At 50.0% G+C, this 26,725-nt stretch overlaps 2 protein-coding genes across 2 annotated transcripts in view; both read left to right on the top strand.

Moving 5' to 3' along the window:
- LOC311427854 (olfactory receptor 14C36-like) overlaps window positions 1-26,725 on the top strand; it is a gene marked incomplete at both ends in the record, with an annotated part of 273,414 nt that overhangs the window by 65,145 nt on the left and 181,544 nt on the right. The gene's annotated exons all lie outside the window — the stretch shown is intronic.
- LOC311427931 (olfactory receptor 14C36-like) lies at window positions 1,121-9,850 on the top strand (the record flags this gene model as incomplete). The annotated part of the gene is made up of 2 exons (XM_084539511.1): window positions 1,121-1,414; window positions 9,224-9,850. The coding sequence occupies 2 exons, from the start codon at window positions 1,121-1,123 to the stop codon at window positions 9,848-9,850; spliced, it is 921 nt and encodes a 306-aa protein (XP_084395637.1).

A 26,725-nucleotide genomic window follows, 5' to 3' on the forward strand; every position in this document is an offset into this window, starting at 1 on the left:
TTGCGCATCACTTGCTTTATACATTTCATCATCGTAGTAATAAATTGCATTATATTGTATTGTTATTGTTACTGTTATTCTTATATCTTCATTTTCTGTCCTTTTACACTGTCTATATTTCAACAAATAAGCTTTTGAATGGTAGGTGTAAGCTAACAACTCTGTGATGTTTAGGTGCCCAACAGGTTAAAACATGATTGACAAACAAATTTTAATAGCACAAAGAACACTTCTAAAATGTGTCTCTCCTGTGTTCAGAGAGGAGCAGTCAGTGATGACATCAGTCTGCCTCAATCAGCACACCCCAGCAGAGACCCTGCTGCCTTCGGGAGCTGTCAGACCTGAGGCCTTGGGGACACCTCGAGGGAGCCCAAGGGCACAGAGCAAGCGATGCCATGGTCGGGTGCTGTGCTGCTGAGCTGGGCCGGGCTCCTGGGCACAAGCAGAGCTCCTGGCAAGAGGGCCGTGGTGCAGAGAGACAGCTGTGCCCAGGAGCAGCTCCTCTGCACAGCGCAGCAGGGCTGGGGGCTCTGACCGCAGCTGGCACACAGAGAGGAGAGAAGGAGAGAGGGCTTGGAGGCACTGAGGAGCGCAACAACAGAGGGCAGCGTGTGGCAGGACACATCTGCAGGCTCTTGACACCGCGAGGCTCTGGCAGCAGGGCACTGCAGGTGGGGTTGCCAGAGGGGTCTTCTACAGCTGGCACATCCAATGGCTGATAGCATCTATCAGGATGGGTCTCTCTGTTTCTCCAGTGAGGAGTGGAAGATGTTTTAGAGAATGGCATTTATACGGGGTCATTTCCAGAAGAAGATTGAGGCTTGGTTTATCTGAAGAACAAGGCTTTTTTTTTGGTTCTGTGCTTTCCAATTCCTGCATTGTAGAGGAGGGAAGTTTGAGGGAAATGTATTCTCAGGATTATACAAGAGACTGAGACTCCCAGAGCATTGCACAGAGAGATCAGAATGGAAACAATGAGATTCTGACAGGTTCTCCTGTAAAGAGAGAAGATCGCCTGGGGTGTGTGCTAAGACAGGGAATAAGTTTTCCTCATTTAAGTCTGTTCTAACTTTGATCTGCATTCTCATCTTCAACAGGCAGCTGTGTTTAAAATCAGCAAATGCCCAACATCAGCTCTGTGAGCGAGTTCCTCCTGCTGGCATTCGCAGACACACGCGAGCTGCAGCTCCTGCACTTCGCGCTCTTCCTGGGCATCTACCTGGCTGCCCTCCTGGGCAACGGCCTCATCCTCACTGCCGTAGCCTGCGACCACCGCCTCCACACCCCCATGTACTTCTTCCTCCTCAACCTCGCCCTCCTCGACGTGGGCTGCATCTCCACCACTCTGCCCAAAGCCATGGCCAATTCTCTCTGGGACACCAGGGCCATCTCCTATCAAGGATGTGCTGCACAGGTCTTCTTTTTCTTCTTCTTGGTTGGAGCAGAGTATTCCCTTCTCACCATCATGGCCTATGACCGCTACGTTGCCATCTGCAAGCCCCTGCACTACGGGAGCCTCGTGGGCAGCAGAGCTTGTGCCCAGATGGCAGCAGCTGCCTGGGGCAGTGGCTTTCTCAATGCTGTCCTGCACACGGCCAACACATTTTCCCTGCCCCTCTGTCAAGGAAATGCTTTGGACCAATTCTTCTGTGAAGTCCCCCAGATCCTCAAGCTCTCCTGCTCAGATGTCTACCTCAGAGAAGTCAGGGCACTTGTGTTTAGTATTTCTTTAGCCTTTGGTTGTTTTGTTTTCATTGTGGTGTCCTATGTGCAGATCTTCAGGGCAGTGCTGAGGATGCCCTCTGAGCAGGGCAGGCACAAAGCCTTTTCCATGTGCCTCCCCCACCTGGCTGTGGTCTCCCTGTTTGTCAGCACTGGCATATTTGCCTACCTGAAACCCCTCTCCATCTCTTCCCCATCCCTGGACCTGGTGATGGCTGCTCTATACTCACTGTTGCCTCCAGCAGTGAATCCCCTCATTTACAGCATGAGGAACCAGCAGCTCAAACATGCAGTGAGGAAAATATTTTATACCTCTTTCTTCAGCATTAATAATGTGCATATAATACTAATAGGATTTCTGCAAACAAACACTCTTAGTGCAAATTCTTGAAAGTAATTTTCTTTATTATTATTTCCTATAACTTCTGGCTTTGATTTAATGTTATTCTAAGCCTCCTAATTATTTTTATTTTATTATTATTATTATGAAGTCGATAATTTCAAATACCTTTACAATCAATATTCTTGTTTAAATAAAGACAATAAAGAAACTGGGGCAATTTCATCAGTCTCTGCTGCAGTCTCTTCCCATCGTCAGTGCTTCCAGCAGTGAACCCACTCATCTAAAACATGAGGAACCTGGAACTAATGGATGCAGTGAGGACACTGCTTGAATACATATTCTTCAGCTTTTTTGTCTATAACAATAAGCTTATAATCAGAAACACCTATTTTTCAAAAAACTTTAAGATATTTTTTTTTTATATTTGTCTGTGTTGTTATTTTCACTAGCTATTGTGTCAGATATAAATAATATTAATCTTAGCCTCCTACTTGTTAAAGATTTACCTATAGAACCAGGCTTCCTGTGTAGATAAACACAAAAAAGAATCCAGAAGAAATTCATTGGTCTGAGCTGCCATCTCTTCCCATCTCCTCTGGAGCTGGGGGAGCAGCCCCAGCACACAGGAGGGGCTCAGGGCCAAGAGCCCAGCTGCCACATGCAGGAGCATCCCCGGCAGCCCTCGGGGCTGCCCCTCACTGCTCGCTGGGCTCTGCCTCTTTGCTGCCTTCGGGTCGGGGCTGCTGCTTCCCTGGAGCCATGGCCATGGCCAGCAGCAGGACGTGGTCTTTTCCCTGCTGCTCTCTTTTGGCTTCCACATTGTGCTTCTTTTTTTCTGGGTAAGCCCTGATATCTCATTTACTTTGGTGACAGTCTTGTTGTTGTCTCTGCAGTGGCATCCCTATGACTGCAGACAGCAGCAGGCACTGTGCAGCCCTGGGTCACAGCTGCACCTGCTAGCACCACAGTAACAAGAGGGTCTTCCTCAGGGCAAACCCAGAAGCCTGGACACCTCTTCCAAATGTGCTATCAGGAACACAGCCAAGGGGTTGCTCCCTGCTCTTCTGTTTTCTGGGCTTCTTCATGGAGTAAAGGACACAGGATGAAAGTCTCAGGGTGGTCTGTGAGCGACCAAGTGCAGGACTAAGCACTCTTGTTGGGGCAGCACTTGCCTAAGGAGATGACAACTGGTCTTGGACTCATCTGCATGAGACTGCACCCTGCAGTAGGGTTGATGGCCAATGCCAACCTTTGAGAGGAATCTGGAGCTTCCAGGAGACGTCAAGGGATCTCCAGGGACAGGGTGCTCAGTGGGTAGTGATTAGAACCTCATAAAATGACTGTGCAAGGTCGTTTCAGGTAAAAAACAAGGTGAATCTGAGGAGTGCATGGGCAGCTCAGACTGCTCAGACTGGGTCAGCTGTCACAGCAGGTTCCCCTCCCAGCCTCTTGCCCACCTGCAGCCAACTGACTCCCAGGGTAGAGTGAGAAGCAGAGAAGGCCTTGATGCTGCGCCAGCACTGCTCAGGAACAGCGACTACAGCCATGGGTGACCAACACTGCTCTGGTCACATATCAAAAACACAGCACCACACGGCCTGATCTGCAGAGAGAAATGGCGTCCCAGCCAGTCTTTGTCCCCACAATGGATGAGAAGCTCTGCAAGGAGCCAGGAAAGTGGTAATAAGCACTAGGACAATAGAGGAAGCCCAAAGGCCCTTCTGAAGGGTCACTGAGTGCCACCTGAGAGGCAGTTCTGGGCAGTGGGGAGGGCCAGGAGAAAGACTTGTGAGAAGGCTGTGAGAAACAAGGACACTCAGGGCTTTAGCAGATCCTTAAAGTCCTGCCTGAGTCCCCAAATGGAAAGCAATCTATGTCTGGGTTGACGAGAAGGAGGTGGTGAGTATCGAATGGGGGACAGGGCTGAAGGGCCCTGCGTGAAGCTAGAATGATGGAGAAGTGTCCACCTTGCATGTGTGCCTCAGCCTGGGAGCAGGGGCCTGCCCACGGTGCAGGATGGCTGGGCTGTGCTCAGCCATGCCCCAGGAGATGACCTTGCTCTCTTCCTCCCCACCACTCCCCACACGGGGCAGGCCCTCAGGAAACACCCCTGAGCCTGGAGATGCACCAACCTGCTGCGCTGAGGTGCCACTACTGCAGGGGCAGAGGGGAGGGTTGGAGAGACACGTGGGGCCTGCGGGCAAGAGTGGTGTGGCCTGGGGAAGTGAGTGCCTGGGAAAAGTTACCCTGGAGCCATAGGAGCCATTCTGGAAAGAAAACTTGTAGGCAGGAACCACACTTTTGTGGCACTGCAGAGCTGCTGGGCACATTGTGCAGGGTGCTGTGATGGACATTGGTGTCCTTTTCCATCGTGTCTTAAGTGGCGCTTTTCTCAGAAATAGAGTAGCCAACAGAACACTGACAGATAGACTAAGATCATGAAAGGCATCATAAGCATGCCCCTAAAAAGATAACTGATATGGGGAAATCAGGAGAAGCCTGGCCAGGAGAAATGTAACACTGAGAGGAGGGAATAGTAGCTTGGCCAGCCAAAATTAAGGATTTTGTAGAGGTAAGAGGGTTCAGGTTATGCAGATGCAGATGTAACCGTGACTTAAAATAGTCATACAAGGCTATTCCCTGGCTTCAACCTGTAAACTTCTTTCCGAAACCTAAATGCTATTCAGCACCCTGACAGGAATCCACTACTCTAATGAGTGACCTCAACATATCCCTAGAAGACAAAACTCAGACCATAGCCGCTTCCCCTAGCTCTTACTCTCTTAATAACTCTGATCTCTGCCCTTAATTGTAGCATTAAAATGGTCTATTTAACACTAGAAAACTGCTTAAGAGACCTAAACCAAACCCTAACTCCGAATAAATGTGAGGGGCCATGGACCTGATCAGCTTGTGGGCCACAAGGAGGAGATGGGTGGGAATGCTCTGAGGAGTTCAGCTCTGCCTCAACATCTCCTGCCCCAGCAGGAGCAATGTGACTGTGGCAGGGACTGTGAGGTCATTTCTGCCTCTGCATTGATAGGGCAGCAACAGGAATGTGTCACAGAAAGGGACTGTGAGGTCACTCCTCTCTGATGAGGATGACAGGTCACCTTGCCTTCTCCCTGGGATCTGGACTTTTGGGCTGACATCTGGCAGTGGCCCTGCTAGGCCAGCAGAAGGCACCTGCTTGGCATGCTGACTGGGGGATCCCCTCTGCCTCCAGAACCAGGAGGACCCAGACAGAAAGAAGGCCCCCAGATGGGTTGTCCTGTCCCTTCTGCTTGAGTCCATGACTGCACAGCAGGAGGCACAAGGCTTGGCTGTGTCTCCACAAGAAGCTGCAAGGCCAGCAGCAGGCCCCTGGCTTGGAAGCTGCTGCTGAGGTGACTTGTGTCTGCTTGGCTGAGAGGTCGCAAGGAGCCTGCTGGGTTGGGATGCCTACTTCAGGAGTGGTTTCCACTCTGATGGAGCTTTCTTTGGTGGTAGGAAAGAGAAGGAGAGGAGAAACAACCACGAAGCGTGCCCTGGAAAGTTGGCACTGGCCATGAGGAGGAAAAAATGTCCAGGGAAACAACTGGTCTTGCTGGTAGAGTCAGAGGTAAAGAAGGAATTAAGTACCTCAGCCTTTACCTTATCTCTAGATCATTACAAGATTTCCCCCACATCCAATAAAGGATGATGATTCTCCTTAATCCTCCTTTTTTAAAGTATTTCTATAAGCAGTGTTTATTGTCTTTGGCAGTCCTAGCTGGATTGAGCTCCAGCTGGGTTTTGGCCCTTCCAATTTTCACTTGCAGAGCCCCAAACATTTAGGACACTGCTCCAGACAAATTGACAACATGCATGAGAAGAAATTGCAGTAAATGTGGGACCCGGCAGCCTTCCATCCCCTACCCTTCTGTGGCTCTGTGCTGCAATTCCATTCAACTGATTATACTTGTGTTATCCAAACTTTCCTGCAACTCTTGATGCTGCTGTCTTCTCAGAGATAGCACAATCACAGCAAGGTTGAACTGTCTGCCTGCAGACATGAAGAGCTGACAGAATGGAGCATCAGTGTGGGCGAACCTTGAGAAACTGCAGGATTTTGCCTACAGAAACCTCTTGACATTTAGAAGGAGAAGAACCCAGTACTGCACCAGAGGAAGAGTAACCCACACATCAGGGTAGCCTGGGATCCTGTTGAGAGAGCAGTGCGCAGGAGGAGGAGGGCCTGGGAACCACATGGGATGCCATACGAGCAGTGGTGCCTGCTCACCAGGAACCAGGCCACCTTCCTACAGAGCTGCCTTACAAGGAGCACGGCCACCAAGAAAATCTGAGTTATCAGACTCAGCTCTGATCTGGTGTGACACCACATGGACACGGGTCTGCAGCCAGCAGTGAAAGGTGTGCAGGACTGGGAGTCCTTTAAATGGTCAGGTGTAGACAGGATAGAGGGCTGTGGCAAGGCTTAAAGTCCCAAAAGGAACCCAGGTCTTTGTGTCCATGGCTATTGCTACTGTCTCTGCCACTGAGGCCCATGAGCAGACAGCTGATCGTTGAAACACCAGGGCCTCATTGCCTCCTCATCCCCTCCCATAAACCAGGCAGGGGTCGTACCATTCTCCTGCACTTGGCAATGCACATCCCCATCTCCTACTGCCCAACAAAGAGCCCTGAGCAACCTGTCAAGGGAAAGGATCTCCCTTCCCAGAGGACAGGGGTCAAGGCCTGGCCCTTGTGATTGGTGACACACATCCAGTTTTCCTACACATCAGTGTCACCTTCACATTGCCTTTGTCTCCTTGTCCTCACTGCCTCCAGGGTTCTGCTCTAACGAGCTCCAAGGGAGGCTGTGTCAGTGCTGGCCCTCAGGGGGACACTGCAGGAAACTTGCCTCTGACTTGGACTTCTGGAGAGCTGTCTTCAATTGTCTCTGAGTGCCTGAGGTTCGTGGGCTCATCAGCAAAGCCCCCAGAGGGGTGATTGCAGTGCCTTGGGCTGGTGCTGTGCTGCTGAGCTGGGCCGGGCTCATGGGACTGAGAGAGCTTGTGGCAAGAGGGCCGTGGTGCAGAGAGACAGCTGTGGCCAGGAGCAGCTCCTCTGCACAGCGCAGCCGGGCTGGGGGCTCTGACCACAGGCACCCAGGCAGGAAGGGATTCCAGGCAGCCTGGAGGGTGCAGGTAGAGGAGAGCTCAGTGCAGGAGAAACCTTCACAGCTCTGTCCACAGTAAGTCTCTTCCTGCCAGACAGTGCAGGGCAGGTTCCTGGAAGGGGCACCTGGATGCGGGGTGTCTCTGCCTGGCCAGGAGCTGCCAGGATGTCTCGTGTGGCTTGTGCAGTGTGAAGGAGAAGGTGCTGCAGGGCAGCTGCAGGGCTGCCCAGGGCTGTGGTGCAGAGCAGGGTCCCTCCCTGCTGTGCCCCAGGGGCTGTGTGCCGGGGCAGGGCCTCTGCCGCCTGCCAGGCTCAGCACTCAGCCTGCCCAGGGAGCCCAGGGGCTTGGGCAGAGCAAGGGCAGAACAGGGGATGCCTGCAAAGAGAAGGCACTTTCTGCACTCTCTGCCTGTCTCTTCCTGCTTTGATTGTGGGGCAGGCTCTGTGTTAACAGAGTGGTTGGATTTGCACAGGTGACTTAGCTTCCTATTGCCTTGAACCGAGACATAGGTTAGTGATGAACCTGAGAATATCCCTTCCCTTCTCTGCTTACAGACTGCACCAGGACTTTTCTGAGCAGTTCTTTAGGACCTGAAGACAGGGAGATGTCCCCGGAGCTGTCCCCATCCCCAGGAGGTTTCTGCAGGGCAGAGCTGGGCACACAGCAGGTGGGATGGGGGCTGTGAGCATGGACGGGAGGAGACGTAGGGACAGCAAAAGAGCTTCTGGCAGAACAGCTTCAGGCAGCAGGGACATGGGTAGGCAGTGAGAGGGAGCTGCTCCCTCCCTGCCATCCCCTGCAGTGCAGGCGCCTTCCTTGCAGCAGCCCCTGGTCTCCTCTCTTCCCCTCACAGCTTCTGCCACGGCATGTATAACCTGGGGGGCTGAGAATATGGGGTGTCTGAACCCTAAATCTCTGTGTCAGTAGACACATTTGCTGCAGACCCCCTCTACCTTCCTCTGTGGAAGAAGGCACAGAATAAGAGAATCATAAAATATCCTGAGTTGGAAGAGACCCACAGGGATCATCGAGTCCAACTCCTGGCTCCACAGCGGTCTTACCCCCAAACTCCTACCATATTACCAGGAGCATATTCCAAACTCTTCTTACACTCCAGAGCTCTTGTCCCTCTGCTGTCTGTGCAGGGCAGATGGCACAGGGCTATGAGAACAGGTGGTACCTCACCGACACCGCAGCCTCTGCACTGGGTTGGGTCCGCCCTGCCTGCCCATGCCTGCTTCTCTCCCTTGCCCAGGGTGCCAGCTGGTGGTGCCTGATTCTGACAGGGAGTGCTGTGCACGAAGGGTGAAGCAGGAGGAGATGCTCCCTGTTTTCTCCAGCCAGACACTCATGATCCACCTGCTGGTTTTGTCTCCTGGGTATTGAACAGGGAAGATGCACACAGAGTCACACAGCCAAACACCCCTCACTCAGCAGAGGGAGCCACTGCCCAGGAACCTTCCCTCTTGGAACCTCAAATGGAGAAGAGCAGGCTCATTGGGAGCTTCTGGGCAGAGGAGGCTGCAGTGTACAGGACACTCAGCAAGCAGAAAGCAGGGCTCCAGACAGGGAGAGACACAAAGATCCTCTTAGAAAGAGGGAATGTAAGATTTTAATTGGGGATTAACTGATTTTTGCTCACAGTCATTACTCATAACACACCGTCTCACTCTCTAAATATGTTTTGTTTCTCATTTCGCAGTCTCCTTGACCAAAGTAAGCAAATGTCCAACATCAGCTCACTGAGCGAGTTCCTCCTGCTGGCATTCGCAGACACACGCGAGCTGCAACTCCTGCACTTCGCACTCTTCCTGGGCATCTACCCGGCTGCCCTCCTGGGCAATGGCCTCATCCTCAGTGCCATAGCCTGCCACCACCGCCTCCACACCCCCATGTACTTCTTCCTCCTCAACTTCGCCTTCCTTGACCTCGGATCCATCTCCACCACTCTGCACAAAGCCATGGCCAATACCCTCTGGGACACAAGGGCCATCTCCTATCAAGGATGTGCTGCACAGGTTTTCTTTTCGGTCTTCTTGATTGTAGCAGAGTGTTATCTCCTCAACATCATGTCGTACGACCGCTACATTGCCATCTGCAAGCCCCTGCACTACGGGAGCCTCCTGGGCAGCAGAGCTTGTGCCCAGATGGCAGCAGCTGCCTGGGGCAGTGGCTTTCTCGATGCTGTCCTGCACACGGCCAACACATTTTCCCTGCCCCTCTGCCATGGCAATGCTGTGGACCAATTCTTCTGTGAAATTCCCCAGATCCTCAAGCTCTCCTGCTCAGATGCCTACCTCAGGGAAGTTAGGACACTTGTCTTTAGTGTTTCTTTAGCATTTGGTTGTTTTGTTTTCATTGTTTTCTCCTATGTGCAGATCTTCAGGGCAGTGCTGAGCATTCCCTCTGAGCAGGGACGACACAAAGCCTTTTCCACGTGCCTCCCTCACCTGGCCGTTTTCTCCCTCTTTATCAGCACTGTCATGTTTGCCTACCTGAAGCCCCCTTCCATCTCCTCCCCATCCTTGGACATGGTGATGGCAGTTCTGTACTCGGTGGTGTCTCCAGCAGTGAACCCCCTCATCTACAGTATGAGGAACCAGGAGCTGAAAGCCACACTGAAGAAACTGATTCTATTTACTTAGCAATAAATTGGCTATCTCACTTTTCTAGTTTTACTCAAGTTAATCTCAGGCAATTTGTGACCTTTAGGTATAGCATTCTTTAAAATTCTCTTTGCACTTAGATGTTTGCTTTCATTCCTCTTTTCCAGATGACCAGTCCTCTGTGTGACCCAGAGGCTTTCTCTGAATGCGTTTGTCCCTAAATGACACCTGGCCTCTGTTCTGGCATCTTGTTAGTAAAATTAAATTGCTCATGCTTAGGGTTCTTCTTCCCAATCTGGAGTGCAGAAGACAATCAGGGAATGCCAGGCTGAAGGTCTCGATCTTGTACTGGGGATCCTCCTGGACACAGGGCCATGGGGGCACCGGATTTTGGGTGAGGGAGCGAGGGCTGGACTGAGTTGTCACTGGTGGATGCCCAGTGCCCCTGGAGACCCTGACAGGTCAAGAAGCAGCTTCCTGGGTTTGAAACGTGACAGGACTGGTGGCATCAAGGAGGTATTGTGAACCACCAGAATATCCTAAGGGTTCTCCTGGGACACTGTGTGCCTTATGTTGAGTGGGCAGTGAGTGGATCTTCACAGTAAAGTTAAGCCAAAGGATGCATTTGCTAAAGGGAGCTCTGCAATGCCAGGGCACAGAACGGGTCTCAGAGGGCTTCAGTGAACAAGTGGAAAGGGCCAAAAGACTGGGTGACCAGGCAAGGGCAGGGAGATGGGGAGAGATGGGCAGGGGCTGGGCTGGGCTGGGCAGTGCCCGGCAGAGGGCAACAGCAGCGTCAGGGAGCGGTGGCAGCATGCAGGGGAGGGCTCCCAGCAGGGCTTGGTGCTGCAGAGCCAGGGCTGCACCAAGGGAGCCCAGAGCTGCAGGGGCAGGGGAGAGGAGGCCAAGGGCCAGGGCAGCTGCTGCAGGGGCAGGGAGCTCAGCATGGCCCTTGCAGCCCCCTGCCCTGGGCCTGCCTCTGCCCTTGGGCTCGGCCCCGGCCTTGGCTCTGCTGGCAGCAGCGCTCTTGCCATGGTCTTTTTGGCCTCCCCGTGCTTGTGCACAGCTGCTGCCCACTCAGGCTGCTGCCACAAACGTGTCCTCAGAAGCAGCACCACCCCTTGGGCTGCTTCTCCTGGCCTCCCCCAGCCCACTGCCTTGACTCCTTTTCTCTGCTGGGACCCACCTTCCACACCCGAATGCATCCCTTGACTGTCAGCACCCTATCCCCTGCCCTGTGAGATGACAGCGCCACGGTGGGACGTGTTTCCTTTGGTCTCTCTACCGGCAACATAAATGAACACTATGAGCAGGACTTGTGGTGTCCTGCTTCCAGCCAGGGGGAGGCAGGGAAGAAAGGGAAAATCGGGTTTACTGGACTCGGTATATTTGATGGTTTGGCACATCAGACCCACAAATGTATCAGGCTCTACTGGAGACCGGTGCACAGTGTACCCTAATGCCATCAAGCTAGAAAGAGGTAGAACCCACCTGTATTTCTGGAGTGACAGGGGCAGCCCAACAGTTAACTGTACTGGAGGCTGAAGTGAGTCTAACTGGGAAGGAATGGCAAAAGCACCCCATTGGGACTGGCCCAGAGGCTATGTGCATCCTCGGCATAGACTGCTTCAGGAGAGGGAATTCAGAATTCCAAGAGGGCACCACTGGTGGGGCTTTGGCATACCTGCCTTGGAGACAATGGACATGAAACAGTTGTCTACCTTGCTTGGCCTTCCACAGAATCCTTCTGTTGGGGGTTTGCTGAGGGTTGAAAAACAGCAGGTGCCAATGGCTACCATGGTGACACACCTGAGGCAGCGTCGCGCTAACCGAGACTCCCTGATTGCCATCCATGAGCTGGGTCATCGACTGGAGAGCCAAGGTGTAGATGTAGAGCTTGATAGCATGGCTTAGTGATGGCCTTGTCAGCACTAAGGTAAAGTTGCCTGACCTGGGTGACACATCCCAGAGTAGTGTCAGGCACAATGCAATTCTTTTTGCCTTCTGCATCTACAGCACAGGAAGTAGGACTTTGACCTACTCTATTGACTGGGCAGCTCTTTTCACTTTACTCTATTTAGGATTCTGTGTCTGGAAGGGAACAATTTCTGCAATGAGGCCAGGCTCATGGGTACAGCTACAGCCAATAAAGATGTATTTTCTTTATTTTTCACCCTGAGTTTTCCACAGATGACCCAATATAGTCCATGGATGTCTAGGTGTCTACTGAGATTCAGGCTGAATTTCTCAGGATCCAATGGTCATTTGAATCTTATTTTATTTTATTTTATTTTATTTTATTTTATTTTATTTTATTTTATTTTATATTTTTATTTTCTTTTATTATTTTCTGAACACACCCCTGACTTCTCTTAGAAAGGGTTTCATGTGCTGGTCTGGGCTGCACTTACAGGGACAAAGACTACTGCTGGCAGTGGAGCTGTCAGACCAGCACACTCTGCTCTTCCTCCTGATGAAGGTCTCCAAAGAAGTCACCCTGGATGAATAGCAATAGGAGAATGATGTTCAAAACTGAAATGCAGCAAAATTCAGCCTTTGAAACAAGAAAATTTTTTTATTGGTTGCTCTTTGAAATCTTCCTTAATTACATCTTGCAGCTCTGCAATTAGCTGCAAAAGGAATGAAGGCTTGAAGAAAACTATCAAAGAGATGTTAGGTGTTTCTGCATTTTAATGAGTTCCATGGTGCATTTTGGTGCTGAGTCTGTGAAGTTCAGGTACTGAGAGGAGAATGATGCAACTGCTAGAGAAAGTAAAGTCAGAAGGAAAAGCTGAAGTGACTTGGAGTATGAATGGGCCCCACTGAGGGCTGTTACTAACAAAGCCTCCCCAGGGCCTTGTTAGGGCAGATAATTGGAGTCCATGATTGCAGACAGGCAAAGCACTGTGCTGAGAAATGTCTTGGTTGGTTTTGGTGATGCAGAAGAGCCAAGGTCTGGTCCCAGCCTCTGGAAGGGGAGATTCTGCACTGCCACATCCGGCTTAAGGGTCTTGCTGGGGTCTGTGGGATGTGGTGGGCAGTGTGATGCCATGAGAACACTGGTATGACACCTCTGAGGTGCTGCACAGGGTTGCAAGGAATCAATGAGGCCCCACTGCAACGAGTATAACATCTGTCCTCATAAGCTCTAGCCAAGGTGACAAAACCTTCAGGGCTGTTGGGACCTTCCATTCTTGCCAGCACCCTCTGCCTTCTCCTCTGTAGCTTTTCCTACGTTGTCCCACAATTTGTCCTATTTCCTTGAATTCTGCAGACAAACATCTCTGTTCACCAATTTGCTCTCATCCCTTGCTTTCTCCCATGTCTTGTCAACCCTCACCAGCTGTTCCTTGAAACACAAAGCCATGGTCTGATCAGAGGGTGACCTGTGGCACTACAGCACGACCCTTTGAGGGATATTTCTTCCTCCTCATGGCCATTGCCAACATTCCTGGGCACACATTGTGGCAAGTTTTTCTCTCCTGCTCTTTCCTACTATCAAAGAAAGCTCCATCAGGTTGGAAACCACTCCTGAGGTAGACATCCCAACCCAGCAGGCTCCTTGTGGCCTCTCAGCCAACCAGACACAAGTCACCTCAGCAGCATCTTCCAAGCCAGGGGCCTGCTGCTGGCCTTGCAGCTTCTTGTGGAGACCCAGCCAAGCCTTGTGCCTGTTGCTGCCCACTCATGGACTCAAGCAGAAGGGACAGGACAACCCATCTGGGGGCCTTCTTTCTGTCTGGGTCCTCCTGGGTCTGGAGGCAGAGGGGATGCCCCAGTCAGCATGCCAAGCAGGTGCCTTCTGCTGGCCTAGCAGGGCCACTGCCAGATGTCACCCCAAAAGTGCAGCTCCCAGGGAGAAGTCAAGGGTGACCTGACACCTCCAGACACAAGTGACCTCCCAGTCCCTTTCTGTGACAGGTTCCTGCTGCTGCCCTATCAAGTGCAGAGACAGAAGTGACCTCACAGTCCCTGCCACAGTCACATTCCTGCTGCTGGGGCAGGAGATGCTGAGGCAGAGCTGAGCCCTTCAGAGCACTCCCATCCATCTCTTCTTTGTGGCCCACAAGCCAATCAGACCCATGACCCCTCACATCCATCTTTGCATGCCATGTGACTGCAGAGTAACCTCACAGTTCTTGGCCTGCACTAAGGGCCAGACCCAGTACGGTACCTAAAGGTAAGGGTTAGGAGAGGGGCTGAAGGTGAGGAAGTCAATGCACAGGAACAGGGGAATCAGCTGTTAGGTGCTCATGCATCAGGGGACTAGGGCTCACCTTTCTGGGTTTGAATTTAAAGAAAGATTTTTTGGGAGGGACTGGCGTTCTGCTTTGCGTATCAGGTCTGTGGTTAAAGTGCGGACAAGCTTAGTGATTTAGGGTTTGTTTAGTTTTTCCAATAATTCTAGGCCTAAATAGAGCATTTAAATCTAGCATTAAGGGTAGGGATCAAGGTAAGCAAGAGAGTAAGGGTAAGGGAAAGAGGCGATGGACTGAGTTTTGGCTTCAGTGCACACTTAGATGTCAGGCATAGGAGTAGTTGATTCCTGTTTGGGTGTGGAGTAACATTTAAATGTAGGAATTAAGTTTGCTCTTTGAAGCTGGGGAATAGCCTCATATAAGTGTTTTAAGTCACGGTTACAGCAGCTTCCGCATAGCCTGAACCCTCTTACCTTTTACAAAATCTTTAGTTTCTGCTGGATAGTCCTATTCCCTCCTCCAAATCTCACATTTCTCCTGACCAGGGCTTCTCCTGACCTCACTATATCAGTCATAATCTTAGGAGCATCTTTCTAGTGGCTTTCATGATCTCAGAGTATCCATCACACCTCTGTTGGCTACTCTATTCCTGAGAAAAGTGGCACTTAATACATTATGGAAATAATGTATTCTTCCCATGCAGTAGTGGCACCTCACCGCAGCAGGTTGGTGCATCTCCAGGCTCAGGGGTGTTTCCTGAGGGCCTGCCCCATGTGGGGAGTGGTGGGGAGGAAGAGAGCAAGGTCATCTCCTGGGGCATGGCTGAGCACAGCCCAGCGATCCCGCACCGTGGGCAGGCCCCTGCTCCCAGGCTGAGGCACACATGCAAGGTGGACACTTCTCCATCAGACCAGATTCACGCAGGACCCTTCAACCCTGCCCCAGTCCCAAGATTTGGCTACTTCTCCACCCACAGACATTGATTGCTTTCCATCTGGGGACTCAGGCAGGACTTTAAGGATCTGCTAAAGCCATGGATTTCCTTGTTTTTCACAGCCTTATCACAAGTCTTTCTCCTGGCCCTCCTCACTGCCCAGCACTGTCTCTCAGGTGGCACTCAGTGACCCTTCAGAAGGGCCTTTGGGCTTCCTCAATTGTCCTGGTGCTTATTAGCACCTTCCTGGCTCCTTCCCGAGCTTAGAGGGAGTCTTCTTGTCCATCAGGGGCCCTGTACTGGCTGTTGGTGGGATGGAGTTACTCTCTGCAAAGCAGCCCCTTGTGGTACTTTGTTTTGGTTGTGTGACCAGTGATGGTCACCCACAGTTGTGGTTGCCATTTTTGAGCATTTCTTGCACAGCATCAGGGCCTTCTGTGGCTCACAATTTGTGAGTTTTACTTGGTTTTTCTATTCTGTTCCCAGTTCCTCTAGAAGAAGAGAAAGCAGGTGGCCGATAGGTGTTTATCTGCTGGTTGCATGGAGCAAGGAGGTGTCCGTGGTGCCAGGAGATGGAGGTCCGTGAAGCTGCAGGAGCCCTGGTGTCTTGCCTGACAGATCCCCAGCACACAGTGCCTGTGCCCCGCAGGGCCAGCCCTGCTCCCCAGGCCAGCACAAGAGGCCTGGCCCAGCCACAGAGCAGCCTGTCCTGAGCAGGGGCCTGCACAAAGAGCTTTCCCTTTCTCCTTTCCCCATCAGTGCAGGCCCAGCAATGCTGCCCTGCTCTACCCCAGGGCCATCCCTGCTCCCAGCGAGCCTTACCCAGGGCAATGTGTCTGTGCTGGCCTCGCCAGCCGTTGCTTCTTCCATCCCCGTGCTCCCCAAAGGGCCCCGAGCTGTCGGTGCTGCTGTGAGAGCCAGGGGCTGTGGTGCCCTGGGACCCCCCCGGGTCTCCCCCCTGCCCGTGCTGCTCAGGGTGGGCAGCACACCTACGTCCATGGGGATCTCTTCTGCTGAGCCCCTTTCCATCTGCCCTGATGGCTTAGCAGCACAGGGCAGTGCTGGGAAGGGCCATGGGGTGTCTCTAAGGGCACAAAAGGCAGGTGAGTGCTGCACCAGACCTCGCCCATAGCACTTCAAAATGCTTATCCTCAGTTACTCTTCAGTCTTATGGGCCTTTGTCTGCTGGCTCTTCACCACCTCTTGTGGCATTGCAGAGCCCTCCTTTAGCCCATGGACTCCTCAGATTCCCCTTTTCCTTTAACAGACCTTTTTTTGGATGGTCACTCATTTTATGAGGTTCTAATCACTTCATTTGAGGACCTTGTCCCTGCAGATTACCTGACATCTCCTGGAAGCTCCAGATTCCTCTCCAGGCTGGAATCTGCCACCTGCCCCGCTGCAGGGGGTGCAGTCCCATGCAGATAAGTTTAAGATCAGTTGTCATCTCCTTAGGCAAGTTCTGTCATAATGGAAACTCTTAGTGCTGCCCTTGGTTCCTCAGGGACCACCCTGGGACTTTCAGCCTGTGTCTTTCACTCCATGAAGAACCCCCAGAATACAGAAGAGCAGAGAACAGCCCCTTGGTGTCCAGGCTCCTGGGTTTGCCTTCAGCAGCCCCTTTTGTTACTGTGGTGCTAGCAGGAAGGCGGCTATGACCCAGGGCTCTGCAGTGCCTGCTGCTGTCTGTAGGGATCAGGATGCCCTGCAGAGAAAACAGGACTGTCATCGAGGCATATGAGAGCTCAAGACTAACAGATACAAGAGCACAACAGAACAATGTGGAAGCCAAAGGGAGCAGCAGTGAAAAGGCCATGTCCTGCTGCTGGCCATGGCCATGGCTCCAGGGAAGCAGCAGCCCCGACCCGAAGGCAGCAGAGAGGCAGAGCCCAGCGGGCAGTGAGGGGCAGCCCCGAGGGCCACCGGGGCTGCTCCTGCATGTGTCAGCTGGGCTCTTGGTCCTGAGCCCCTCCTGCATGCTGGGGCTGCTCCCCCAGCTCCAGAGGGGATGGGAAGAGAGGGATACTGAGACCATTGAATTTATTCTGTCTTCTTTATTGTCTATACCTACAAAGGAAGCCTAGTTCAGTAGGTTAAATGGAAGATGTAGTCGAAGTAAAAAAATTACTAAATAAATTAAAGCAATATCAAAAGTTATGAAAATAACAAAAACAAAAAATGATATGAAAATCTCTCATCTCAGTTTCTCAAATAGAATGGTAGCATTTAGAGGATTATTATTATTATAATATGATAATAATACTAAGTATAAAAATGGTATGATACAAATCACAATATTGTTAACAACACTGATGCTTAAGAAGCACATATAGAAACAATTTCCTCACTGCAACCTTGAGTTCCTGGTTCCTCATGCTGTAAATGAGGGGGTTCACTGCTGGAGGTACCACTGAGTACAAAAGTGACACCACCAAGTCCAGAGATGGGGAAGAGATGGAAGCGGGCTTCAGGTAGGCAAACATGGAAGTGCTGAGAAAGAGGAAGACCATGGCCAGGTGAGGGAGGCACGTGGAAAAGGCTTTGTGCCGGCTCTGTTCAGAGGGTATCCTCAGCACTGCCCTGAAGATCTGAAAATAGGACAGCACAATGAAAACAAAACAACCAAATGCTAAAGAAACACTAAACACAAGGATGCCAGTTTCCCTGAGATAGGAATCTGAACAGAAGAGCTTGAGGATGTGGGGGATTTCACAGAAAAATTGGTCCAGGGCATTGCCATGGCTGAGGGGCAGGGAAAACGTAGTGGCCGTGTGCAGGACAGCATTGAGAAAACCACTGCCCCAGGCAGCTGCTGCCATCTGGGCACAAGCTCTGCTGCCCAGGATGCTCCTGTAGTGCAGGGGCTTGCAGATGGCAACGTAGCGGTCGTAGGCCATGACTGTGAGAAGGGAAAACTCTGCTACAACCAAGAAGACGAAAAAGAAGACCTGTGCAGCACATCCTTGATAGGAGATGGCCCTGGTGTCCCAGAGGGCATTGGCCATGGCTTTGGGCAGAGTGGTGGAGATGCAACCCAGGTCAAGGAGGGCGAGGTTGAGGAGGAAGAAGTACATGGGGGTGTGGAGGCGGTGGTCGCAGGAGATGGGGATGTGCATGGCCAAGTGTAGGAGAAAGGTACAACCCCTGCCTGGTTCATGGGAGGGGATGAGGAGGCAATGAGGCCCTGGAGCTTTAACGATCAGCTGTCTCCTAATCAGTGGCAGTGGCAGAGACAACAGCCATAGCCATGGGCACAAAGACCTGGGTCCTGCTGGGACTTGGAACCTTGTCAAAGCCCTTGCTCGTCTCTAAACCAGGATGGCCTAGAGAATCCCAGACCTGTACCTCTTTACTGGTTAGTTGTAGACACTTGTCCTTGTGGTGTCATACCGGATCTGAGCTAAGTCTGATAACTCAGATCTTTTTGGTGGCCATGCTCCTCGTAAGGCAGCTCTGTGTGAAGTTGGCCTGGTTCCTGCTGAGCAGGCACCACTGCTCGTATGGCATCCCTCATGGTGCCCAGGCCCTCCTTGTCCTGTGTACTCAGCAGTGTCCCAGTCTGCTCTGATGTGGCGTTACTCTCCCTCTCGTTCAGGACTGGGCTCCTCTCCTTGTAAATGTCTAGAGGTTTCTTTAGACAAAATCCTGTAGTTTCTCAAGCTCCCACCACACTGACGCTCCGTTCTGTCAGCTGTTCATGTCTGCAGGCAGACAAGACAGTTCAGCCTTCATGTGATTGTGCTGTCTCTGACAAGACAGCAGTATTGGGAGGTACAGGGGACACAGAATCACACACAGAATCACAGAGAATTGTCTAGTTTGGAAGAGACCTCAAGATGATCGAGTCCAACCTCTGACCTAACACTAACAAGTCCTCCACTAAACCAACATTTGGATAATACAGGAGTAACCAGTTGAATGGAACTGCAACACAGTCACAGAAAGGTAATGAGTGGAAGGCTGCCAGATTCTACTTTTTCTGTTCTTCATTCTCATGCATGCTGTCAGTTTCTCGGGAGCTGTGTCCTAAATATTATGGGGTTGTGCAGAACAACGTTAGAAAGGCCAAAGCCCAGCTGGAGCTTAATCAATCCATTCCTGTCAAAGACAATAAACACTGCTTATATAAATACTTTAAATAAAAGAGGATTAAGAATCATCATAAATTATTGAATGTGGGGGGAAACCTGGTGCCAAGAGATGAGGTAAAGGCTGAGGTACTTAATGCCTTCTTTGCCTCTGTTACTAGCAGCAAGACCAGTTGTTCCCCTGGTCATTTCTTCCTCCTCATGGCCAGAGCCCACCTTTTAGGGTGGTTTGTGTCTTTTTCTTTTTTTTCTTTTTTTTTTTTTCCTCCTGCTCTTTCCTACTACCAAAGCAGGCTCCATCAGGGTGGAAACCACTCCTGAAGTAGGCATCCCAACCCAGCAGGCTCCTTGCGGCCTCTCAGCCAAGCAGACACAAGTCACCTCAGCAGCATCTTCCAAGCCAGGGGCCTGCTGCTGGCCTTGCAGCTTCTTGGCTACACACAGCCAAGCCTTGTGCCTGCTGCTGTACAGTCATGGACTCAAGCAGAAGGGACAGGACAACCCATCTGGGGGCCTTTCAGTCTGGGTCCTCCTGGCTCTGGAGGCAGAGGGGATCCCCCAGTCAGCATGCCAAGCAGGTGCCTTCTGCTGGCCTAGCAGGGCCACTGCCAGATGTCACCCCAAAAGTGCAGATGCCAGGTCTATGTAAAGGCTGACCTGCCACCTCCAGACACAAGTGACCTCCCAGTCCCTTTCTGTGACACATTCCTGCTGCTGCCCTATCAAGTGCAGAGACAGAAGTGACCTCACAGTCCCTGCCACAGTCACATTCCTTCTGCTGGGCCATGAGATTCTCAGGCATAGCTGACTGCTTTCTAGTTCCCAAGGGAATAAGGCGCATCTTTCTGGGTTAGAGAGTAAACAAATGTTTATTGGGAAGGTTTGGTGTTCTTCTGTGTTTAGGGTATGGGCAGGCTCTGGAGTTTAGGTCATTTTTAGGTCTGCCTAGAAGCCTAGGGTTAAATAGAGTATTTTAATACTATTATTAAGGGTAGGGTTTAGGGTGAGTAAGAGAGTAAAAGTAATAGAAAGGGGGTATGGGGTGAGTTTTGCTTCAAGAAATACCTTGTGTTCAAGCTTTAGAGAAATGGATTCCTGTCAGAGTGTTGGAGGAGCATTTAGATTTAAGGATTAAGACTACTGGTTAAAATAGTGTAAGGGCCATACATGACTGTACAAGGCAGTGTTGCTGCACAGTCCGCATTTCATGATGCCTCTTACCTCTACGAAATCATTAATTTCTGCTGGCCATGCTCCTCTTGCCACCTGAAAATCTCACATCTCTCGTGTCCAGGTTGCTCCTGACCTCCCCATATCTTATTGGGATCAGCTTTCTGATGACATCCATGACATAGGCAGTATATGTCTCACGTCTGTGGGCTATTCTGTTCTTCAGAGAAAAGTGGCATTGTAGTCAGGAGGGAAAAGGGCCTAAAGGAGCATCCTGCCCAGTATGCCCATCAGCTCTGCCTAAAAAATCAAAATCAAAATTGCGCATCCTACCTACTAGTTTTGTTTCCAGAATAGCTTCCATGGATCTCGAGTTCTTTTTCCAGGCCCTTATGAATGCTTCAGTTTTGGATGTGTAGAGATGGGATAAGGAAAGCAATGTGCGGATAGACCTGAGCTTAGCAAGGGATGCAAAGAATACCAGGAAGAGATTCTAGAGATGCATAGCTCAGAAAAGAAAGGCCAAGGAGAGTGTACCCGGTCTGAGGGATGAGAAGGGTAAACTGGTAATGACAGACATGGAGAAGCCTGAGGGCCTCAACAACATCTTTGCCTCAGTCTTCCCTGCCAGTGAGGCTTCCCAAGTTTTTCATTTCCCTGAACTCATAGATGGAGGCTGGGAGGCAAAGAAGATGATCAAGTGGCTGGAGAACCTCTCCTATGAAGAAAGGCTGAGAGCACTGGGGCTGTTCAGCCTGGAGGAAAGAAGGCTTCAGGGTGACCTCATCACAGCCTTTCAGTACTTAAAGGGGGCTTATAAAAAAGATGGAGAGTGATTCTTTGCTCAAGGACATCACAATCCCTGCCCTGCCCCAAGAGGACAAACAGCTGAAGTTAGGGATAGGAGTGGGTTTGAAGATGAGATGTGCTGTGCGTGTGGTGGAGGGTTAGGTGGTCAATTTAACATTTAGGGATTAGAAGTCAACTTCTACAGCTAATGTAATGGAAGGGCTTTGAGGGAGCAATTCTGCTCAAGATGCCTGCTCAAGGTGTAGGAAAAGGGCAAGCCTTGTGGGTCAGAGTTTTGTTTAGTTCTTGGGTGAGGGCTAGGGTTAACACTGGCATTCTAATTCATGATTAGGCTTAATCATCCTTCTGCTCAGCCTTGAAGTACAAGATGCTTTCGACATCTGCCTTTTCCACGTCCCAAGGAACCTCTTTGATCAATCTGTCCTTTCCAAGGTCTTTGAGATAAGTCTTATGATGATGTCTGCAGCTCCACCAGCACATCTCTCACCCTTCCCATACTACCTATAAGCAACCCTAGGACTGACAGGGGGATGATGAAGGTATGAGAAAGGGCTTAGTTAAAACCTCTGACTACAGCCTTTATGGGATTTACACAGACAGTGACAACGGTGTCATAGAAAACAGTAACACTCTTGAGGACAGAAGAGCAGGTGGATAAGGCCTTGGGCTTGTCAACACAGGACACATACACACATGAAAACTGCAGGAAAGAGAAGAGGAAGATGATCCAAAGGAAGGAAGGAAGGAAAGAAGGAAGGAAGATCCCAAATGTAGATTATGAAAGGAAAGACCATGAGTATCACCGTGGCACTGCAGGAGAGCTCCAGCAATGGGGGAAAACCACAGAAGGTGTCTATGACACTGGGGCCACAGAACAGTAGCTGGGAGGAGAAAGAATTACTGCACATGAGAGAAATTCCCCTGGTTCAGGTACAGCTGCCTTCTGGAGTCAGACCTTCCACTTCTCAAGCCTTTCAGAGCACAGGGGTGGCATACAGCCCAGGGCTGACCGTAGGACATGGCCCCCAGCAGGAAGCACTGCGGTCATGCAGAAGGTGCAGCTGGGAGTGCTGTCCCCCTTTGCTGACAGAGGTTGGAGCACTGTCTCCCCCATGTGGTGTCTTCCCCGTGTGGAGTATGGTGCCTTGTCTCCCCCACCGCACGGCCTTGACTCCTTGTCTCTGCTGGGTCCCACCTCCCACACGCAAATATGTCCCTTGGCTGTCGGCTCCCTCTCCCCTGCCCTGTGTAGCAAGCTGGAGCGGACAGGTTACCATTAGATGTGGTGGTGCTTCTGTAATTCACGTTGGTGATGGCACAAATGACAGTTCCTTCACCAGTGATGTACATCCTTCTTCATGTTAGGACATAACTCAATGTTCTTCACTCTGCTTTATCACACTGATGAACAGAACATGGTCTCCTTGATTATTCTGAGGCACAATGCAATGCTTTTTGCCTTCTACTACTCCAGCACATTATGTGTGACTTTCTCTTACTCTGCACATTGACCTGATGGATCATTTCACATGTTTTGCTTTCAAAATCTTAGCTGGACCAAGACCATTTCCAAAGTGGAGCAAGCGGATGGGTTCTGCCTCAGCCATCTGAAGCATGCTATACTTGAGTTTTTCAGCCTGAGTTTGCTAAAGATGACCCAGGAAGGTAAACGGATGTTCCAGTGTCTAGTAGGAATAAGGGAGAGTATCTCATGTTTCCAATGGCCATTTCAAATCTAGGTCAATCCAAGGAACCCACTGAAGAAGAGGTTTGTTTTTGAAGGGGTTTCCTGTGCTGGACTGGGCTGCAGTTGCAGGGACAAAGACCACTGCTGGCAGTGGAGGTGCCCTGGGAACTCCACCTGGCTCCACCTGATTTTCCCAAAGGGCTCCGGCCTCCTGCAGGTCTTTTCTGACATCTGCCAGTCCAGGCAAGTGCCTCAAACACAACAGGACCACAGGAGGTTTTCCCTGGTCAGACAGCAACGCTCTGCCTGAGTACTCAGTTATTTCTTTAGTTCTTAACTAATAAAGCAACTGCTCATCAGCTCAAATGATTCAATTCCTTCTGTAAAATGTCTCAAGTGAAACGTAATTCCAATCAGGAAGAAATTATAATTTCCATGATCTATACTCATCTCAGAAGAAGAAATACAGATAATCTCCTTTACTTGCATTCTCATCGCTTTGTCTATCATGGTGTGCTCCCTCATCTTCCAGGGACAACACCCATCTTGATTACACAGACCCTGCTGAACGTCCCATTTCCACCTGCTTGTCTGGACCCATGTACTTCCCATGGTTCTCCTGGTTTGCTCTCCCCTTACTCTTTGACCATTCAGACCTCTCTCACCAACCCAGTTGCTGCTGTGAGATTCAGTGAGTTTGAGCTCGCCCATCTCTCAGCAGTCTGTCTAATGGTTTCCTGAGCAAGAACCTCATAATTTATCATTGAATATGTATGATATGGATTAATATTAACACAATTATTTGAAATTTCCTATTAATCAGTGGAAAATACATCATGTACAGTCATCCTTTTAAGAAGGTAAACATCACTGGAGGCAACAAAATAAGGAACATGACCTTTGTTTTTTTTGAAAATTGCAGCATGATTTCCTATTGTTTGTTTTGAAATAGGAAAACCCTGCTCTTCCCACCTAAACAGGGCTTCAAAGGAGAAACCCTAGACCGATACAAACATGAGAATGATGCTCTAAACTGAAACACAACAAAATTCAGCCTTTAAAATGAAGAAAGATTTTTATTAGATGCTCCTTGAAATCTTCCCCCTTAACTACAACATGAAAGCTCTCCAGTTAGCTGAACAAGTCTTGAAGACTTGAAGAAAACGGTGGGAGAGATATGGCTCCTTAGGAGTTTCTGTGTTTTAATGAGTTGCATGGTGTATTTTGGTGCTGAGTCAATGAAAGTTGGGTACTGAGAGGAGAATGATGCAACAGAGCGAAAAAGCAAACTCAAAAGGAAAAGCTGAAGTGACTTGGAGTATTAATGGGCCCCACTGAGAGCTGTTACTAACAAAGCCTCCCCAGGGACTGCTTAGGGCAGATAATTGGAGGCCATGATTACAGACAGGCAAAGCACTGTGCTGAGAAAAGTCTTGGTTGGTTTTGGTGAAGCAAAAGGTCTAAAGCCTCACCCCAGTCACTGTGAGGGGAGATCCTGCACCCCCCTGTCTGGCTCAGGACTTTTCCTGGAGGTCCGAGGAATGTGGTGGGCACTGTGATGCCATGAGAAGAACACTGGTATGACACCACCCTGCCTCTGCACAGGGTTGGAAGGAAGCAAAGAGGCTGCATTGCAATGACTATATCTAGTTTACTCATAAGCTCTAGCCAAAGTGATAAGGCTGTTGGGTCCTTCCTTTCTTGCCAGCACTCTGCCTTCTCATGCATGCTTTCCTATGCTGTCCCACACTTTATCCTATTTCCTGGAAGTCTGCAGACACCCATCTCTGTTCACCACCTTGCTCTCATCCCAGCATTTCCATCATTTCACTGTCTCATCAACCCTCACCAGCTGTTCCTTGAAAAACAAAGCTAGGGTCTGATCATAGATACTCACCAACATCTTCCAAGCCAGGGGCCTGCTGCTGGCCTTGCAGCTTCTTGGCTACACACAGCCAAGCCTTGTGCCTCCTGCTGCCCACTCATGGACTCAAGCAGAAGGGACAGGACAACCCATATGGGGCCTTCTTTCTGCCTGGGTTCTCCTGGCTCTGGAGGCAGAGGGGATCCCCCAGTCAGCATGCCAAGCAGGTGCCTTCTGCTGGCCTAGCAGGGCCACTGCCAGATGTCAGCCCAAAAGTCCAGATCCCAGGTCTATGTCAAGACACAGGACTGTCACCTGCCACCTCCAGACACAACTGACCTCCCAGTCCCTTCCTGTGACACATTCCTGCTGCTGCCCTATCAAGTGCAGAGACAGAAGTGACCTCACAGTCACTGTCATGGTCACATTCCTCCTGCTGGGGCAGAAGATCCTGAGGCAGAGCTGAGCTTTCTCTAGCCCCCTTGGTATCTCTTTTTACTTTCTGGGTTAGAGATTAAGCAAAGTTTTAGTGGGATTGTTTGGTGTTCTGCTTTTTCTCTCACTTCTGTGGTTGAGGTATGGACAAGCTCTGTGGTTTACGGGTGTTTTACATCTGCCAAGGAGTTTAGGGTTAAATAGAGCATTTTAATGTTAGTGGTAAGTGAAGGGATTATGGTTATCAAGAGAGAAAATTGATTCCTTTCAGAGTGTTGTAGTAGCATTTAGGTTTAGGGATTAAAATCACTGTTTCCAGTAAGGTAATTGACATACATTACCGTTTTAAGTCAGTGTTACTGCAGCATTGGCATTGCATGAATGCTCTTACCTCTATGAAATCATTAATTTCTGCTGGCCATGTGTGGTGATTTTACTCAGGTGGGCAGCTGAGCTCCACCACAACTGCTCTCTCACTCCCCCTCTCCTCAAAGAGGAAGGGGGAGAAAATACAACACAGAGAACTCGAGGTTAGAGATGAGAAAGGTTTAATTAAAGGGAAAAGGAATGGGGAGGAAAAACAGAGACAAAAGAAACAATCAGTCTGCGTGGAAGCACAGAGAGAGAAAAAATTATTCTCTACTTCCCATCAGCGAGCGGTGTTCGGCCACGTCCTGGGAAGCAGGGCCTCAAAACGCGTAGTGGTTGTTCAGGAGGAACAGCCCCCTCCTCCATGAGAGCCCCCTTTTTTATTGCTGAGTGTGACATCAGGTGTTATGGAATATCCCTTTGGTTGGTTTAGGTCAGCTGCCCCAGCAATGTCCCCTCCCCATCACTTGCCCACCCCCACTGCTGGCTCTTGGGGGCTCAGAAGGAGTCCTGATGCTGTGCCAGCACTATGCAGCAATAGACGCAACACTGGAGTGATATCAGTGCTGTTCCAGCTACGAGTGCAGAGCACAGCACTGTGTGGGCTGCTGCAGGGAAAAGGTGACTCCAGCTCAGACAGACCCAACACACAGATTCTCCACTGAAATCAACAGTTGGACATAAATGTCCATTGCACCAGTTCCCACCTTAGGCTGCATGGAGGCACATAAATTTTTATTATTATTGTTATTATTATTATTATTGTTGTTGTTGTTATTTTATTTTATTTTATTTTATTTTATTTTATTTTATTTTATTTTATTTTTTGAAACAAACAACTGTAAACCATGTTACAATTTGCTGAAAAATAGAACAAACTCCTCAGCTGTGTGCCCAGTCCAGGCTGCCTCTAGGCAACTTCACATTCCAAAAGGAAGAAGTAGAAATTAGATGGACAAGAAATTAGATTTATTTTTGTTTGTTTGTTTATTTTATTTTATTTTATTTTATTTTATTTTATTTTATTTCAAGATAAAATATTTTATACAGCTAGATTGGAAATGCTAAATAGAAAAAGAGTTGAGGAGCTGCCTAAGGACATGATTAGATAAACTTGTTAAACATGGTCAAATTTGAACTCCCTGATGGTCAGAGACTAACTGGGTAGGTTAGAGGGATCAGAATGATCAAAGGTTTGCAGTGGGTAAATCTGGAGACCAATGGGAAGTGCATAGGTCCAGACAGAGAGCTGGAAAGGGAAATTCCAACACTGTCAGTTTAATCAGGACCAGTGGAAGATTATGGCCTTAAATGCACATCAGAATCAACAGAGTAGTGCAAGTGCAGGGGAAGAACGG

The sequence above is a fragment of the Aythya ferina genome (genome assembly GCF_964211825.1).
Source record: "Aythya ferina genome assembly, contig: HAP1_SCAFFOLD_29, whole genome shotgun sequence".
NCBI lineage: Eukaryota > Metazoa > Chordata > Aves > Anseriformes > Anatidae > Aythya > Aythya ferina.